The sequence below is a fragment of the Platichthys flesus genome, chromosome 18 (genome assembly GCF_949316205.1).
Source record: "Platichthys flesus chromosome 18, fPlaFle2.1, whole genome shotgun sequence".
In the NCBI taxonomy this organism is placed as follows: Eukaryota; Metazoa; Chordata; class Actinopteri; order Pleuronectiformes; family Pleuronectidae; genus Platichthys; species Platichthys flesus.
In genome coordinates, this window is record NC_084962.1 from 11,800,772 (window position 1) to 11,818,405 (window position 17,634).

The 17,634-nt window shown below is 43.1% G+C and overlaps 1 protein-coding gene and 1 non-coding gene across 2 annotated transcripts; both read left to right on the forward strand.

Annotated features, from left to right (window-relative positions):
- Positions 1 to 1,910: 1,910 nt before the first annotated feature.
- sox7 (SRY-box transcription factor 7) lies at positions 1,911 to 5,057 on the forward strand. The gene is made up of 2 exons (XM_062412067.1): positions 1,911 to 2,382; positions 3,307 to 5,057. The coding sequence occupies exons 1-2, from the start codon at positions 2,151 to 2,153 to the stop codon at positions 4,257 to 4,259; spliced, it is 1,185 nt and encodes a 394-aa protein (XP_062268051.1). The 5' UTR covers positions 1,911 to 2,150; the 3' UTR covers positions 4,260 to 5,057.
- Positions 5,058 to 12,200: 7,143 nt separating this feature from the next.
- Positions 12,201 to 12,283, forward strand: trnal-cag (transfer RNA leucine (anticodon CAG)). Its single transcript has one exon. It is a non-coding gene; the product is annotated as a tRNA-Leu (tRNA).
- Positions 12,284 to 17,634: the final 5,351 nt, after the last annotated feature.

The following is a 17,634-nucleotide window of genomic DNA, read 5'->3' on the forward strand; positions in this document are numbered from 1 at the left end:
CAAGACCAATGAAATAGATTGTGAAACATTTTTAAACCTGCAAAGTGTGGATAATGATATTTGGGGCCGTGAGAATATTCTCTGATCATGTATTTTAGCCACTGGAACGAAGGGACGACAGATTAGATAAGTATTGTGCTTAATTTTTGAAACAAAAATTTAACACATGGGGGTTTCTTCTTAGACGCAGTGTGCTTTAGAACCAGTTTATGCAAATTACAGTGATGTGTACCAGTGGTTGCACCAGTGACAAACTACAAGATCAACACGATGAACAGCATCAAACAAAAATTGAAGTTAGATTGAGATGAAAAGGATATAGAAGAAGGATTAGATACTTCTGCAATTTAGTGGCCTTAGAATCTCAGCCTTTATTTTTGCTCAATAAAAGTGCAATAATTGATCAATCAAGACAGTTAAAAGTCAAACCTACCATTGCCCTTTACTGACTCACTCTTATTTTGAAAACTCGACAGAATAGATAGTAATCTTAACAAAAGTTTTTTTCTGAGAGCTTGTTGCTTTAGTGAAATCTCCCTTCATGCAGCATGTGCATGAAGTCAACCCCCCCCCCCCCTTCCAAACTGCAGCAGCCACATGTCTTCTCCACTGAGAGGCTGAACAACAGCAGGCAGATACAACTCACACCCACACAGTGATTAACGCATACAGGCACTTGTCATTTCAGAAACCCCCCAACACAGAGCTGTAATATGTTTGTCTCCAAATTGCAAATACGATGCGAAACTGGCACCTATGGTCAGTCTGAACGTCTCACTGACTGTTCTCCCATCAGCTCACCCTCAACTTGTTGTGCTGACTTTCACTGACGGCTCATCGCCCGGTGGCCCACGTCAGACCCAGCAAGAGGAAGTGCAGACCCTATATATCACTGGTGGTGCTGCTCCACGCACAATCTGGGGCTTCAGGTGCCGTATCCTCTTCCTGTGGGGGGGGGGGGGCAAGTCTCACACAGAGCTGGAGCTGACACTTCAGTTTGATGGGTGCTGCAGGCCCAAGTGACCAAAGGATACGTATTACAGGTTAAGATGCATGATGGTGGTGGAATAAGTGGGAAAAATGATTAGAAGCCAGGGTTGGTGCATGTGTGTGTGCAAAAGAGAGAGAGAGAGAGAGAGAGAGAGAGACTGAGTGTGTGAGAGCCACTTTATGGCTGCAGCCCAAGAGTATCCTGTCAACAGGAACTCCTGGATTTGATATGGCCACAGAAGGAAACTGATTTGTTTGTGGTGAGGGTTCAGTTGTATCTCTCCTCTCGCCTGCAGTGTGTTCCAGAAATTGATCTGCACCCGAACTCTTATATAAAGAAGCCATTTAGGTTCCCTGACATATGGAGTTTTTTTCCTCGAGGAAGAGATGAGGCTTTTAGTTTTTGTAAAAAGTTTTGACATAAAGGAAGATTTGTTCGTTTGTTTGTGGAGACCGTGACGCAGGTGGGAGTGAGAACCTGGAGACGTGCAAAGTCACTGCAGAACAGGTTTGATCAGTTGTCAGCTGAAGTTCCCCCTGTTGACAAGGAGACAGAAATGAAGTTGCAAATGTGCTCTTTATCACCACAAACATTTATATGTTGTTTCTTTTTTTTTAACAAACTGATTCAAGTATTGTTTGATAAGAGGTTTTTGATGATCAATAGCTCAAAAAAGAATCATGAGCCGCTCTGGATTGTGATGTTTGTTGCAGTTGATCTGACAGTGTGTGCTGTTGCTTTGTTGTGGGGTCAGTTTTGTGGTGAAATCTCTCTCCCTCCCCTTTCTCTCTCTCTCTCTCTCCTCTTTCACGGGGCTCAACTTGCAATCAAGGAGGAGCTGAGAGTCCTCCGGGGTTTCTCCTGGAACCTGCTCCTCAAATATAAAGCGCTCCCCCCGCATCCACCAGGAACGACTGAGCCATTACGCACAAGGAGGAGCCGCTGCCTGAGCCCATCATCTGTGCGCTCTGCTGCAACCAAAACCCCACCTGACTGCAGCCTGTAGCTCCAGTGAGTCAAACGCCGCTGGATCTTGTTTTAAAAAAGCTGCGTTAGTAGTTTTCCAGGTTTTTTAAAATCCCAGCTCCGAGAGGGAATCACAACTTGTCCGAGAGAAGACTGCGAAGCGCACCTCCAAACTTTTTTGGGAACGCGCAAGATGGCAGCCCTCATCAGCGCGTACTCGTCGTGGCCGGAGTCCTTCGAGTGTCCTCCGGGAGACGGGGACGTGTCCGACGCGCACGGCCCGCACAGGACCCCCGTGGACAAGGCGCCGGAGCCGCGGATCAGACGGCCCATGAACGCGTTCATGGTGTGGGCCAAAGATGAGCGCAAGCGGCTGGCGGTTCAGAACCCGGACCTGCACAACGCTGAGCTCAGCAAGATGTTGGGTGAGAATTATTATTATTATTATTATTATTATTATTAGTAGTAGTAGTAGTATTAGTATTAGTATTAGTATTATTGCGGCCGCTACTTTACTTGCTCATACTTGAAAAATCCCTTCAGGCCTCGGGTTGATTAACAAAAGTTTTTAAGTTCAGTTTCCGACGCCTTAATGCAAAACAAAATCGAAACCAACCTCTAAAATGATAAAGAAAAAGAAAACATCTGAAAAAAAGCTTTAATTTGCTGCCATGATGTAAATAATCCCCTGAATTTGAAAGTTTGTTTCACCGCAGCATGAAATTCGTTGACGTCTCAGTTTTAAGGACAGAGAATGAAATGCACTTATCTTATGATGAATATGTTTCGGGTTTAATGTCGAGCTCCAAATCTTTTGCGCAAATCCAAAATCCTCTGGAGCCTGAGCCAGGAAAGCTTTGATATAAACAACAATCTGTGATCATCTGAGGATAATCAAGTTATAAGAAAGTTTTGATTAAGAGCATATTTTTCGTTTTTCTTTTACTTTTTGGTTATTGTCAGGCAACTGCAAAAATAATTAGAGTCCAACAAAAGTCTATGGAAGTTTATTGTATTTTTATGTAAAGTCCGTTTCAAAGTAACATTTATTTTTGGAGCCATTAAGTTACCCTTTTGTCATCCCACCTTTATTCATTTGAATTATTTCACATGAAGGAAAATATTAAAGTATGAACCAACAACTTTGAAAACATTTCCTTTTGAATATTTGTACAGTTATTTTACAAGTTAAAGTAATGTTCATTCATTTCAATGTTGAGTTATTAAAGCAAGTTGACAGGAATTATCATGTTTTAAAGAAAGGAGTAGATCACTTAATTTGTTGAATAATGTTCAGGATTTTTAGCTCAAATTAAAAGTATATATATATCTGTCTCTTCTCTAACCAGGCAAGTCGTGGAAGGCCCTAACTCCCCCGCAGAAGAGGCCCTACGTGGAGGAGGCCGAGAGGCTCAGGGTGCAGCACATGCAGGACTACCCCAACTACAAGTATCGGCCTCGCAGGAAGAAGCAGCTGAAGCGCATTTGCAAGCGAGTGGACCCCGGCTTCCTGCTGAGTGGGCTGGCCCCCGATCAGAATGCCCTGCCCGACCAGCGAGTCCTCTGTCACCCCCTGGACAAAGACGAGGGCAGCCCCAATCACGGCTTCTCCATCCCCAGCCCGGCCCTGCCCAGCGTCAGGAGCTTCAGGGACCCCGCCGGTTCGAACAGTAGCTTCGACACCTACCCATACGGCCTGCCCACTCCTCCAGAGATGTCCCCCTTGGATGCCATGGACCATGAGCACATCCCCCCCTCGTATTACTCTTCCGGTAGCTCCTCTTCCTCCTCCTGTCCCGATGAGCATCATCACAGTCAGACACATATGGGCAGCCCACCCCCTTACCACACCGACTACACTCAGACCCAGCTCCACTGTGGAGGCCCACGCATGGGCCACATCACTCACCTGTCCCAAACTGGAGGCGGCGGTGGAATGATGCCGGGCCCACCGCTGTCTTACTACAGCCCCTCATCTTTCCCCCAGATTCACCACGGGCTCCACCAGGGCCATCTGGGTCAGCTGTCCCCACCACCGGAGACACACGGCCACCTGGAGACTCTGGACCAGCTGAGCCAGGCCGAGCTGCTGGGGGAGGTGGACCGCAATGAGTTTGACCAGTACCTGAACTCCACCGGGGCCGGGTTCCACCCTGAGCAGGTCGGCAGCATGACTCTTACGGGACATATCCATGTAGCGCCGGCTGCTTCCGCTTCTCCCAGTAGCACCGCAGAAACCAGCCTCATTTCCGTGCTGGCAGACGCAACAGCGGCCTACTACAACAACTATGGCATCTCATAAGCTCAGAGGCAGCACCCGTCCTACTTGTGACTGATCAGACACTACAGGGTTTGAAATGGGTGAGGACATTTGGGATAAAGTTGCACTTGGGTGCTGATAAAGATTTCTTGGGCTCGTACAAGTCATTTCAAAACCTGTTATTAGCATCTACGGGCAACTTCATCCCACCATGATTAAAACCGGAACTGATTACTGAGCAATATGATCGTCCAGAGCCGAGGAAAGAACAAAGAGAAATTGGAGGAATATGAAGAAGAAGGGGAGATGGACACCTCAGGGATGCAGACACTAAAACTATCGTATGCCACCTCCTGTTGTCGAGAAATTCTTAAACCAGAAGAACAATCGTAAAAAAAAAAAAAAAAAAAAAAAAAAAAGACTTGTAAATGTCCACTTGTAAAATGTCACCAGTTACTGTTGCCGCCCGGACGTGTACAGATGCTCCTCTGAAGCTAATTTAAGTCCTTCGATGTTTCGCTTTGAACGCTACCTGTAATGCTATTATCAACGTTTTCCTTTCGAATGTTTGTATCACATGTTCTCGCTCTCAGTAGTCTGGGAGTCTTACCTCAGTAGTTGTAATTGAATGAGGTTTTTAGCTGGACATTTCTTATGCAATTTATCAAGATGGTGTATAATGGAGAGAAAAAAAGAGGCGTTTATACTTCTTCTCAAGTACTTAATAATATATAAATTATAACCTCTATGATGAAAAATAATAATGGTAACTTTAACTGTATGCTGATTTAGGGTTGTGAAAGACAATAATTTAAAATAAAGGTCAATTTTTTTATATTATTTGCAAGTCTGCTTGGATCATGTTCCCACAGACAAAACACCACCACCAAACCTTTCTATTATTTTAATCTGAATATTGGTGATAACTGATAACAATTAAAAGTAATTGTGCAGGAGCAATACGTAATTGATACAATCACATTCCTTAATAAAAAAAGAATAAAAGAAAGTAGGAATCCTGCTTAGTAGTTTTTGAAAAACCGGCATGTGCTACTTGTCCGTCTGTGAATCCAGTGTCCCACCACGTATTCTTCTATTTCGGGCTCTGTCTAGCATTTGACACCCACTCCCCTGCTCGCTTCTTTCCACCCTCCATCACATCATCCTTCTCCCTCCATCTCCTCTCGCTTTCATTTCATCCCGGTTCAGAGGATTAGTGTAAAACAGGCACAGCCGCCGCCGCTGCCACCGCCGCCTCCGTCTCCACCGTCCTTTGTTTTCCACAGTCTTATTCCGGGTGACATTCTTAGCAGTCTCTGGAACCCCCCCCCCCCACACACACCTCCCATTTATACCCCCACCCCTCCATCCCATGTTATATCTTGCTGATGCAGACCTTTCGTAATCTGTGCGAAATAAATAAATAAATAAATAAATCCCGGGCCTTCGTTGACTGTTTTACATGCTCCTCATTTTTCTCTCTCTTTTTTTTATTTCTCCCCCCATGATTCTCTCTCTCCACTCCTCCCCTCCACACACGCTCTGTTCTCTTGCATTTTTCTTTTTCGATAAAAGGAATTCGGGGGGCTTTTGACAAATCCTGGAGTCTGGCTGGTCTTCCTGCATTTTTTGGGAACGGTTGAGTCGTGCTTCTTGTAAAAAGGATGTGGCAGAGGAGCGGTGTTTCCTGGCTGATAAGGGAAAAGCCTCTCTCCGTCAGGATGTTTGGGCCCTGGCCGGGCCCGGCATTTAAGAGCCAGAGTGAGGGAAGGGAACCCGCTGTTCAGTGAGTGGGAGGAAACAGGGGCTGTGCTGATTAGCATCTTACTTACCCGTCTTTACTTACCCACCAGGAGAGAATCTGTCAACCTGGCCTCCTGCACCTTGACCACAGCACTAAAATCCACAGTAATGAACAAAAACACACGTTTCTCTCTCTGAAAACAGCGCTTGTGAACAAATGTAGACAAAAATGAGCTTTGTGTGATTCTCATTTCAAAGCATGATCATGCTGCTTTGAAAGACTTCCAACACTGTGATGGTGATTAAACTGACCAAAATGACAACATTCATCATGTACCAGTGTTTGCAGCAGGCTGCCTACTGGGCTCCTGTCTTTGGGGTTATATCATTACCCTCTGTGCCTGCAGGGGCTCTAAACTCTGCGGAGGGGCCATTTTGAGCGCGACCATATTTTGGATGCGAGAGCCGGACTGGTGGTGCCCCAGGCATTCGAAGGGTGAGAAAGTGCTCTGCGGTGCAGCATCAGCCCGAGAGATGTCGGGGGTCAGGTCAGGGCGCTGCCGCAGACTCCCTCGGTAAAGACGCTCTACGATGTCTCAACAATCACGTCCATCTCCGCAGGGTAGGACACACGGTAACTGCAGCAAGGTCGAAGACGGACGTTAGATGGCAAAATTTGAACCTCACGTCGGGCACGGGTTGAGGTGTTATACCTGAGCATTAAGATCAGAAAAGAACGTTGTTATATCACCGTATTCCTATTTGATAGTGTATTTTATAGTACTTTCACCCATACGACTCAGAATATCATTATGGTGACTGGAGATTGGGTCAAGGACAATATAAAATTATAATTTCACAAATAAAAAAAACAGCCTTGCTTTAACCTGTGTGACCGAGCATTTTTCAGACAATCTCACTGTTAATACATTTACTCATGCTGTATATTTGTTTTATTTAAACGGAAAAATCTGAAAAATTCAAAACCACAGGATGTTATAATAGGTAGCTATTATATATACCCAGTAGCCTCCATTGCAAGACTGACCAGTATATATAATAATAATAATACCTATATTTTTATTTATTTTATAGCATCAAAATCCTCTATCCTAAATGCTCAGATGAATTCTACAGAGATTTGCGGATCCTTTGACTTTTTCATTTATGGGAAGTGAGGGCAAAGCACTCAACATGTCATCCTCGATCCTTTCCTCCCTAGAAGTCGACTCATTGTCATCTTAACCTTTAGTCAGACTCTACCAATGAAAAACCGAAGACTGCGGACGTTGCTTCTCTTTTAGCTGCAATAAATCAAACAGAAAAGAGGGAGAAAATAATGTGTCGACAAACAGCGGCGGGATGTTATTTTGCAAATAAATTTAACACTTTACACACATGGGCATTTGCAGGAATTCCCTAACCCTAACCCTAATTTGATGAATTGAATCTTTAACCCACTCGCTCTATAGGAAGATATACAATATTTGCGAATGTAAGGATATAGGCTGAACAAACAAAAGAGCCAACTCTTGTTATTTCACTCTGATTGCCGGCTGGCGCAGTTCCAGTCTCAGGTCAAGCCTGTGGAATGAGTCTGTCAGGTAGTCTGTTATGTTTCCTATTTCCTCCCCTGCCGGCATGTCACTTCCCTCGGCAAACAAACAAGTCGGCGGCCTAACTCAACACCAACTGTCAAGGTAACGCCGTACGGCTCGGTGTGTGTGGAATGGGGGGGGGGCGGAACTTGCACAGCTGTGTAAAGTATTATCCATCTGCCTGGACTGAGGTGAGCACTGATCACTTAAAATATGGTGTCCTCCGGAAGCGCGGAGGAGGCCGACTGTCTGGTTGGTGCGGCGCTCTATTGTGTAGCTGGCGACGGAGCGTCCCATCTCTTCAGATTCGCGGGTCGACCATTCGGGCTGCATGACGTTCTTCAGATATTAGCTGCAGGTCGAGAGGATGTGACTGATTCGAACTCCGTGACTAAGGCCTATCGGTGCATATGACGGAGATGCCCTTTAAACCTGCAAACTATAGCTATGCTAAGGTGTGTGTGACTGAGCCGCCGCATCTAGTACCTGCATTGTGAACACACTATAGTTAAGTTGCATTCATATCATAAATAACGTTTTGCACCTGAATGCGGCAACGGCAACGGGACTCTAATTATACCTTTTTCCTGTGAAGCCCGGCAAAAAGAAAAACAACAAACCCATTACAGCATCCTCATCAGCCCACGAGCAGTGAACTTTACACCAAATTAAACTACTGTGTGTGACGGATGAAGACACACTTACATCAGAAAATACTAAAGTGCAATTCCAGTTGGAGTATGTCACAGCAGCATAATAACCTGTTTACAATTTGTACTTGGCCCCCGAATCTGGCCAAAGCAGAGAAAAGACAGCAAAATAGACACACACACACACACTCACACACACTCACACACACTCACAGCGAGGGATTATGGAGTGCAGCTATTCTTCATCTCATTGTGGCTCAACAACAGGCAGAGTGTGGGGTGGCGGGCAGGCGTGTACGTCGCCGGGCGAAGAATGGACCAGACTCGCCGAGGGACAGGTGCCATGTGGCAGAGGATGTGCGGGGACGCAGATGGGGACCCCTGGAAAACTTGGGGGACCGTGCGAGCGGCCAAGGGCCTCCCATCCGTACCTGTGCTGTGAATGCTGCAGCTGAACAGGATCCGGCACCTGTTCTAAGCAGATACAGGCGACCGGCAGAGGCACAGAGGGAGGCCAGCACATGGCTGCCAACCCGGGGAAGGAGAAGGCTAGATTTCCATTTGCCCATAAGCGCACCCTGATTACCGAACCGGTGCAGGCAGGAAAGCTTGTGCTCTGCAGCAGAATGTACAAAACAGGATTGAAAAATGTGCTTTCTTCTAAGTGCATGTTAGTATACTCCCCCGTAAAAAAAAACTTCAATTGCAGCGTTCTACTTGTGAATTAATTTCACCCACACTGACAGCAGTGTGAAAAACTTGGGTTTAAAAAGTTCTACAAACACATTGAGGCTATTACTATTTTTAAAAGAAGTGATTTAAAATCACAGCGCATGTCCTATTTTTACAGCCTGACCTGCATTGGTCTCTCTCTCCCTCTCTCTCTCTTTCTGATAGCATTGCTTGCACCAGTCTCCACTGTGCTGCAGCGCTATTTGGCTTGTTTTTGACTGCTCTAGATTCTCCCAGGGGAGGTGTAACTCTTCACCCCAATGTGGAGGAGGATGCTCCTATTGTGCTTCCTAATTGCGATGTGGTGGCTCCATTTAAGAGAAAGAACATCCTTATCTGGTCCGTGTGTGATCTCGGACTGTGGGAATAACTGGAAGAGCCATTGTTCTATTTTGATTCACGTTTTAGCTAATTACAATATTTGATGTAATGTTTGCATATTCTGGCAGCCATGTTTCATCATGCAAACATTATATAAACATGCAAAGTGTGTGTGTGTGTGTCGGGGGGGAGATGATGTTGTTTTTATACATTCTACTAATCAATACTACTTTTTTGCCTAAGGATATAATATATAAGAATTCTTCATTAAAATGTCTAAAAGCGATAAAACCTCTGTTATATATTTTGTTAATTTATGTATTTACATTATTAAACTAATTACAACACTAGAAAAAACTCGAACTTTGTTCAAGTTAATGGAACACTTCATTCTAGGCGCCTTTTTATTTTTATATCGGTATTGACGAAAGCAAAACACACAGTTAGCCTGTCAGCAATTTTTTCCTTCCAGTGTTTGAATTGGTCACTCTTAATGGATCATTGCCATTTGCTGGGTAACGTGAATAAAAGTATTATAAATCACCTCAGGTAGATTTTCTTCTGCAGTGGTGGTGATGACAACAATCCCCATGATCACATGCTGCTACTCGACATCATCAAACTAGTTAAGTTCTTATTGTTTTGACTGAGAGACCCATATTGTGTGTTCAATGAAACCCACATTCCAAAATAAAACATTACTCATTTAAAATGGCTTGGTCTGAAGTCACTCCCCTTCTTTTCCATTTGAGTGAGCCTTCTCACTGCCCATCGCGGATCTGGCCTCTTCGCCCTGCACCAGCAGACTTTACTCAGCGTGCATCCTGCTGGAGCAGACGCACTAATGATTTAGATGAGTGATGTTATAAGTTCGCCGGAGTGAGAGAGCCCTTTTTTAACAGCTACTGTGGACGATAGACAAAGCAAAGCACCCCCGGTGACTTGATGACAGCTTCTGAGTCACCCTGCGAGTCATTCCAATTTAAATGTTTCAGCAAACGTCATGAGATTAAAAATATTTGGACGTGGATCTGGAAAAAGTGGCAGCCGCATTTTCTTCAGTGTTATAAGACGTTTTCTGAGATTTTCACTGATTTCCCAGGGGACATGATGATGACAAATCCGGCATTTGTTGAGTGCTAATATCTATGACTGTGCAATTTTGATGTGGCTTGATGCCCTCTTCTGAGTGCCACTCTAGTTAACGGCATTGTTCCCAAATATCCGGAATAAATATTTCAACCAGCCATGTTCTGAGAACATGTAGACCGTGTAAGATCTTACAGTGATGCAAGTTCCTTCACACAGGAACAAAACAGCTCATTTACTGCTGCTTATTCAGAGATGAAGTACGTCAGCCATGACACACACCGTTTCCGCTGCCTTGATGTGTTCTGTTTACACTCCAAACTTCTGGTAAGAATGCTCCTGACTGACCTTGGCAACGGGTCACTCTGGCATAATTTCCATGCTCACTCCCATTCCTCTGACCCTTACGTTATGGGTGTAATATTCGGGATGTTGTCGATGTCGGAGCTTGAAGGAATCCCTTCCTGCTGGATGCTCGGCCCTGTTTCCTTAAAGACTCAACATCAAAAATGAGACACATGGAAATGACTCACACTGTCGTCCCCAGAGTTCAGACACTTCAACCAAAGTACCATGTTGACAGGTTCAAAACAGGATATAAGCTGGATGGGCCTATGTTTATTACAGATGGCGGAATTCTTAAGAGCAGCGATGACTTAAAAGCTCTGATAAGCAAATCAAGCGGCAGCAGTCACGTATCCACATTGTAACCTACATGCAGACTCACACAGACTAAACTCACACCACTCACTACCATCAATACCTGCTCACTACTAACAGCCAACAAGAGGCAACCAAATTATAATGACATGCAAACAGATAAGTGGACATCTCCCCTCTTTGCTAAACAGCAGCAATGCAGCAAGTGTGATAAAAATATAATAATATCAAGACATTTTCCAGACTCACAACTCTTCCTGCAGACTTCTCACCATGAGACTTGAAGCCACCGTTTGGTGAATTCTGCTTCTGCACATATTCCCCTGTCTGCACTTTCACAGGCCAGTTTTCCAAGGTGTCAGGAACTAGGACTCTATACCAACTCATTCATTACTAAAGTGTAAAGAATAAAGATGGACAATAAGTCCAATCTTACAGCAGCTTGTGACTTAATAAATCCAATCAGACAATGGACACTTGAACATTACGATAAGAACAACGATTTTATATTTTTTATATATATAAATATATATATATATTTATATATATATTTAAATTTCTAATTTGGTCCATATACCATCTGCTAACATGGAGGAGGCAGGATCTATGACTTGTGCTGCAGCTGGCCACCAGAGGGAGATCAACACCCTATGAGTTCACTTTTGGGAGCCATCATATAGTAAGGCGTATTTTTTACACATATTCTACCAAACTATGTAATGTCACTGAAACATGTTCAAACAACACAGCTGCTACAACATCTTGAAACTGTATAACTCATATTTTTCTAGTGAGTGACTGATTTAGTGGATAAATACTTACGAATCAGCTCCCTTTGGCTTGATAGTTGAACATATCAGCCCCTAGCGGCCGCGACAGGAGCAGCAGACTTCCGTTCTCATAAATTAGCATCGGGCTAATGCTCAGACGTGTTGTGGCCATACACTGTAGATGATGTTCATGTTGTCTCCTGAGGAACAACATGTAGAGTCCGTGCTGTGTAATGTTTATCTGGACCTTTGAGATCTTCCTCCGCCTCTGAACTCAACGTTTAACCAAGGTATCAGCTTCCTGTTTCTACTTCCGGGCTACCTGTTCTTACACGTTGCCATGCCAACCAGTGCACACCGTTTTCATATATAGTATTTTAGAACATATTTTAGAACATTCGTTCCAATAGTGTTCTAATTGTCAGGATGGCCGAGCGGTCTAAGGCGCTGCGTTCAGGTCGCAGTCTCCTCTGGAGGCGTGGGTTCGAATCCCACTTCTGACAAGTATTTTTTTTTCTTCTAAATTTCAGCCTCAGGTTAACATTTTCAAATGTAATCAAACCCCATTTAATATTTGATGCAACACCAACTGTGTAAATGAAAGTGTAAGTGTGTTAGTGACACCTTAGATTTAGAATCCGTACATCTTAAAGAATAAGTAAAACAAATCTGCAAATAGGTAAATACAACAAATCAATCCAAGTGGTGTTTTCCACAGTTTTATTGCAGCAGTAAATCAGGAGTTGTCCAGAGTGTGGGCCTGCTGCTGTGGAATTAACGTAAAAGTACTGTGTGTGTAAATGGCTCCTTCTCTTGGTTTATATTTAAATTCCCTCAGCTGTGACGTCCCTGTGCCAGGTTAAGGTTAAAGAGTTGCAGGAGGCAAAGCCCGTCTGGACACGCATTACCATCCCACTGGCACAGCTCCTTCTTCACATACATCCTCGATATACTCGGGATGAAGACATGAATTTGTTCCTTAATGTATTCAGGATGTCTAATTTAACATGGAGGGACACAGCCTTTTCTCTATTTTACTTCTGGTTGCAGGGATTGATGGTTTTCTTTATTGTTTTTATTAATAACTCACATTTTAAAATGACTATGAAATGAAGATTTAAGTCCTGGAACCTTTTATTATTTGCAGTTAATTAGAACAATGGGAAATAGTTGGTTTTTGGGTACCTCTCATCTCATCGTCAGAGTTTTTGGGTACCTGCTTTCCTTAAATGTAATGAGAATTCAGTATCTCATTATGGAAGTTAACTGAATATATATTCAATTATTTTGGGTGGTACACTGGTGTGCAGCCTGAACTAATTGTGACCATTAGTGTGGCTATAAATTAGAGGATTTATCACGTTAATATCTTATATCAGATTTTCAACTTGGATTTAAAAATCCTTTGAACTGCGGTCAGCCATCTAGGCCTCAACATCAGAATGCTCAGGACTATGACTTAACATGGCGCAGCAGGTTGCACTCTAATCAGCCCTGATATTTTAACTGCATCCAGGAGGGGGGGGCGGGGTGCTAAGCCTGAGCATCAGTGTACACGTGCGAACTGCACAGATGATGAGCTTTGGGGGGGGCGCCCCGCTGTGAATGTGATCCAGACCACATCCGCATGGCGCGGCCTCGACTGTTGAGAGGAGGCAAAGTCAATTTAACGCAGAGTGCAGGGTCTGAGAAACTATGTCATCCTAGTATTTAAAGCTCTGAGAGGCTGGTGGTTGATGGTGGGATCGTTTATGTATTCACAAGGACTGGTAAAGTCCCAGGATTTAAAAACGATCTATTTCAGAACTATGACATTTAATGTTTAATTAATAAATCATTTCTGTCTTTGTGTCGACTCCGCACCGAGCTGACTCACGCTGACCGTAAGCTTCTTTAACTTTCCTTCTGAGGAGGGGAGGCGCCTTCCTCACACAGGAAGACCCAACAGTCTGAGCACAAAACCACGTCCTCGGCATTTCTTCTGAGTCACTCATGCACTGTCATGACTCAGCAGGGGGTAGGAGAGGGGGGAGGGGGGGGGGGGGGGTCCTCTGCTCTTTTCTCCCACGAGTCACAATAAATCCACCCAACTGGAGTCAACTCCACCCCTCCATGACCTTCAGGCTCCTTCAGGCTTAAGGCAGACGGCAGCGTGAGAGCTCACCCCTCGGTGCATGTGTGTGTTGGAGCGGTGGGAGCGGGTGCTCCTGTGATTAAGCACTTCTAGAGAACTCCCCACATCACCGCAGAGGGACGGACACGCCGCCTGTAAACCCCTGATAAGGGCGACCCCCTCGTGTTTCCCGTGGCAGCTCTTTTGTGCTCGGAAAGATTGAGGTGACCCCGGGTAATATTCAGAAGAGGAGAGCACATTATGAAATATCTTTCACAAGTAAAAAAAAGCGGGTCTAAGATGTATGACTAGGCGTTTTTGACCTTGGGAGTTTTGCCTCAACAATCTGTCTGAGGAGTCGATGCCAGTCGGGCCGCTGACTTATAGACCAATGAGGGCGGTGCCTCTCTCATTAGAATAATATTGTCCTAAACATTAAAATAGGTAATTCTAAAGCTACCTTGTGGATTTGACCCTTCCGGTAAAACTTAACGTCTTGATTGTAGCTGCTCTTGTTTTCGTTGAGACGATAGAAAGACATGACACAGGAATCTGAAGAGTTGGGTGAAAGTAACAGTTTGACAACGTGTTGAGTCGTCGTGCAAACGAAGACTGAGGCAGATGAATATCCACAATTCACAAGACAGCAGGTTTTATTGAGGGAAACTGAACCACCATTTGAAATCTCATGAAGTGGGAAGGTGTCAAACCTCTCACAATAATAAAGATATAACTACTACTACTACTACTACCACAACAGTAATATTAGATATTACATTTTGAGGTTTAGTTTTTTTTCTTTTTAAATAATCATAAACTAGAGAGAAGGGCTTTCTTGTAAATACCATTACTACTACAACTACTACTACTACCACTAATAATAATAATGATAATAAATGATTTGGTTGTTTTTTATTTTTCGGTTCTGTCTCTCTTCAGAAAAAAAAAACCCTTAAATGCAAAAATTGTAGTAGCATTTGCGGGAAATGTAGGAAATCAGTTACTGAAATAATAATTGTTATAAATAAAATAGTAATAATAATAAAAATACATTAAAGAAAAAGAAAAAGCCCAAAAATACTTTTTCTTGCTCAAACACCTGGTGATTTTAATCATATAATCATCATAAAAAAACAAGTTGGTTTACATTGATATTAAATTGTCAAACTTTATATATGTTGAAATATAATGCTTAAAACACATAAACAGCCTAACTGACACGTGCTGTTAGAGACTAACCCATAACCGAGGCCACATAACGGCAAGTGAAAGGACGAAAGGTTGCGGCTAAAAGAAGGAGCATTATGCCGAGTCATAGACCGTCCCTGAGTCTCCCGCTGCTTTCTAAAAGTGTGTTTAACTCCCTTTATGCAATGGTGAAGTCCAAGTCATGTGTCCAAAGCCTCAGCAGATTTCAGGCCAATCTGTGAGTGATTAGCGAGGCTTTCCAGTCTATCCTTAGCTTCCCATGCACCTGATTAGAAGGTAAAGGCCCGCTTTCTGCTGGGAGGCTTTTGAACCGCTCTCTCGTTTTCTCAGCCTGTGATTGCTGCCGTGTTTCCGTGGGAGTTTACAGCTCACACATTCGGTGGCTTTGGAAGTAACCATCTTCCCTTTGCTGCTTTTGTTCCTCTGGATCATTGTTGTGCATCATGTAAGTATCATGCTGTGTATACTCTGGGATGCTTCATCTCTGCACTTTACTTGTTAGAATATGTAGGCTGTTAGCTGCACCTGCATAGGAACAAATGAAGTGCCACTTTAAGTCCTCCTGTGCAGTAGCTTGTTCTAATGACTCATGCACAGATAAGATACATTATAGTTTGTGTTAAACTGGATGAACTCAGGCTGGCCCGTATGCAGGATGTGATTTTTTTATTTTCCTTGTTTGAACTCTTTTAGGAGCCTCGGTGGGCAAACATGACACCTTGGGGATAAAAAGCATTATTCTAAGGATTCAAGGCCACATATGTTTCCTGGTTCTGGTGAATAACGCACGATATGTTTTGCATTTGTAAGCCACTGGGTAGAAAAAGCAACTGAATTTGTGTGGCTGCATCTAATTTGCAGAATAACGGTCTCTGTCTACAGAGCACAGCTTGTTTTCACATAAAAGTAAAAACCTTCCCTGTATCTTTCATTATCTCCCCTACATCTCCTTTGGCATCGATGAAATGTTCACCCTACATAAAAAAAACAACGTTGAAATCCTATTCTTATTTATAAGTTTGTTGTCTTTCCTATATATATCCGTTGCTGTGCTTTGGCTTGTTCATAGGGTCATAATCCATGTGATCAACGTCATGCATTCCGTGTAGGAAGTTCAAGTGCAGCTGGTTAAACAGGTCAGGGCTTCTTTACTGCTGGGTTGTTAAAGATATTATATATGACCTTATGTCTTCAAAGCTCTGAATCCAGTTACCTGACTTATAATCCACCTACATAATATTGCATTATGTTATCTGAAATAACCTTTTCTATTCAAGGTATATTCTAAGATCATGGAAACGCATTTGCAGACTATAAACGGGTATCGGTTCAACTTAATACTTTAGGATAAAGGTTGGCAGCAGGACATAGAAGAATATGTGTAACGATCAATCACTTACATATTTGAGCCGTGGAAATGTTAAGCTAAAAAAATACTTCCTACAAGGCGACAATATTTTTAATACAAGAACAAGGAAAACAGCCAAACCTGTTCTGTATAGGTGTCAGTCAAGCTTGGCCTATTTCTGTTTGTGCTTCATCAAGCAACAATGAATCTTCCTTACCTCCTCGCATTGTTTCAGTAAGAATACATTATGCTTATTTTATTTTCGTAGGTAATCCCTGCATTATTGACTGCAGCAATAAATAAAACAAACTGGCCAAGGATTCATTTTCTCCAGTGACAGCCACAAGCTCTGAGGTGATGTCCACTTTCGCAGCCATAGCAGAGACTTAAGCTCGTTATTTAAAGTCACTTGGAGGATTTATTCGGGGCCTTATCCTCATTATCCCTGTCTCCATTTACTTCTTGATCTTCACCGCCGTCAGTACATATGTAACTACCATGTCACAGGCCTCTTTTCTCAAACATGCTGATTTTAACAGCTGTGAAATGGAGATTATTGTTGGACTGAATATTTTTGTCCGTACAGCTAAACCGAAACTATTCATGAATGTGTTTTAGAAAGAAAATAGAGATTGTATAAAAAAATCTATTTGAATTTGCAAGTGTCTGACATAATCCCAGTAAAATAATTACCCATAAGCATTTAGGTAGTAGGATACGAATTTGAATGTATCTGAGGATGTAACTGATTAGTGGAATTAGAAGAATAAAACTGCAAACCCATGCACTAAACACTACTGATTACACCCACAGCCTTAAAGGAGTCTTTTGGATGTTCCTTTTCAGAGAAGCCTTATCTCAGCCCAGATCAAACATGTTATTGTGCTAGTTTAGACTTAAGTTCTTTAGAAAATAAGCCCAGGAGCCATGCTGAGCTACCAGGAACAGATCAAATGGGCATAAAATCTAGATTAAAGTTGATCGTCTGCACAGGTTAGCCAAGGAGAAAGTTGCACGAGAAGAAAGAGGCAATTTTCAACACAGGGTAGGGGATTTCATTGTCTTACAAATTGTGATATAGGGTGTTTTCAATATTTTTAACATTTTACTAGAGAATAATTAATAGATCTTCGTGATAAAAGGAATCTGGCACATTTACGGAACTGATATCTACGATCGTGTGA

Excerpts from the sequence above, each read along its gene's own strand:
- sox7 (XM_062412067.1), top strand. The coding sequence starts at position 2,151 with ATGGCAGCCCTCATCAGCGCGTACTCGTCGTGGCCGGAGTCCTTCGAG. Across the intron at positions 2,383-3,306 it reads TGAGCTCAGCAAGATGTTGG|GCAAGTCGTGGAAGGCCCTA; the intron begins GTGAGAATTATT and ends TTCTCTAACCAG.